Source organism: Geospiza fortis, unplaced genomic scaffold (genome assembly GCF_000277835.1).
Source record: "Geospiza fortis unplaced genomic scaffold, GeoFor_1.0 scaffold413, whole genome shotgun sequence".
NCBI lineage: Eukaryota > Metazoa > Chordata > Aves > Passeriformes > Thraupidae > Geospiza > Geospiza fortis.
In genome coordinates, this window is record NW_005054386.1 from 1638632 (window position 1) to 1639423 (window position 792).

A 792-nucleotide genomic window follows, 5' to 3' on the forward strand; every position below is an offset into this window, starting at 1 on the left:
CCCTGGACATCAGGGGTGTTCAGCATTGTTCAAGCTGTGTCACAGCTTTTTTTGCTTTTCCTTTGCCTCAGGTGAACTGTGTGATGAGGTGATTAACCACTGTGTTCCTGATCTAAATCCCTGCCAGCATGAGTCCAAATGTGTTCCCCTGGACAAAGGCACCAGGTAAGAGTGTGGGTGTGTGTTGGTCTCTGCACAGAGGGCACTTTCATCCATTGGCTTGACTGGGGTTGTACTGGCAATAAGTGGGGGGCAAAAATCACCAAAATTAACACAAATAATGCAATACTATATACATTTCAGTCTGTGCCATATTTTAACTTTAATGCATCCATACATTTGTAGCTTTCTGTGGTTTACTGAAAAGAATGGATGTACCCTCAGAGCAGAGGAATTATTCTGGAACAGAGCATGGCAATAGGAGAATTTATGGAACAGTCACTGCAAAGCACCTTATCCTACATCACAAACCAAGGCCAGTTTCCTTATGTGATCCTTAGGGCACTTATAAATTCAAGCAATGTAAGAGGAGCCTGAACAGATCCAGAGCTGGGTGGCTCCAGCTCAGGAGCTGCCTTTTCCATTTGCCTTGCTTGGCTCATCTGGGGTTTAGTGATGTCTGTGTTTGCATTTTCCTGCTGGGAATGACACTGGCTGTGTCACAGGGTGAGAGAAAGCCTTGTGTTCTGGATGGCAGCAAAGCACCAGGAGCTTTGGGCCTGGGGACTTGGAGAGGTGACAGTGTTCATGCCTTGTCTGAAGAGGGACTGGCAGAGCAATTATCAAATAAAG

At 46.0% G+C, this 792-nt stretch overlaps 1 protein-coding gene across 3 annotated transcripts in view; it reads left to right on the top strand.

Moving 5' to 3' along the window:
* SLIT3 (slit guidance ligand 3) overlaps window positions 1-792 on the top strand; it is a 483855-nt gene that overhangs the window by 443029 nt on the left and 40034 nt on the right. For all 3 annotated transcript variants that reach the window (XM_031060566.1, XM_031060568.1, XM_031060567.1), the window contains one exon: window positions 72-165. In XM_031060566.1, the coding sequence (XP_030916426.1) occupies window positions 72-165 (94 nt within the window). The remainder of the gene's footprint in view (window positions 1-71; window positions 166-792) is intronic.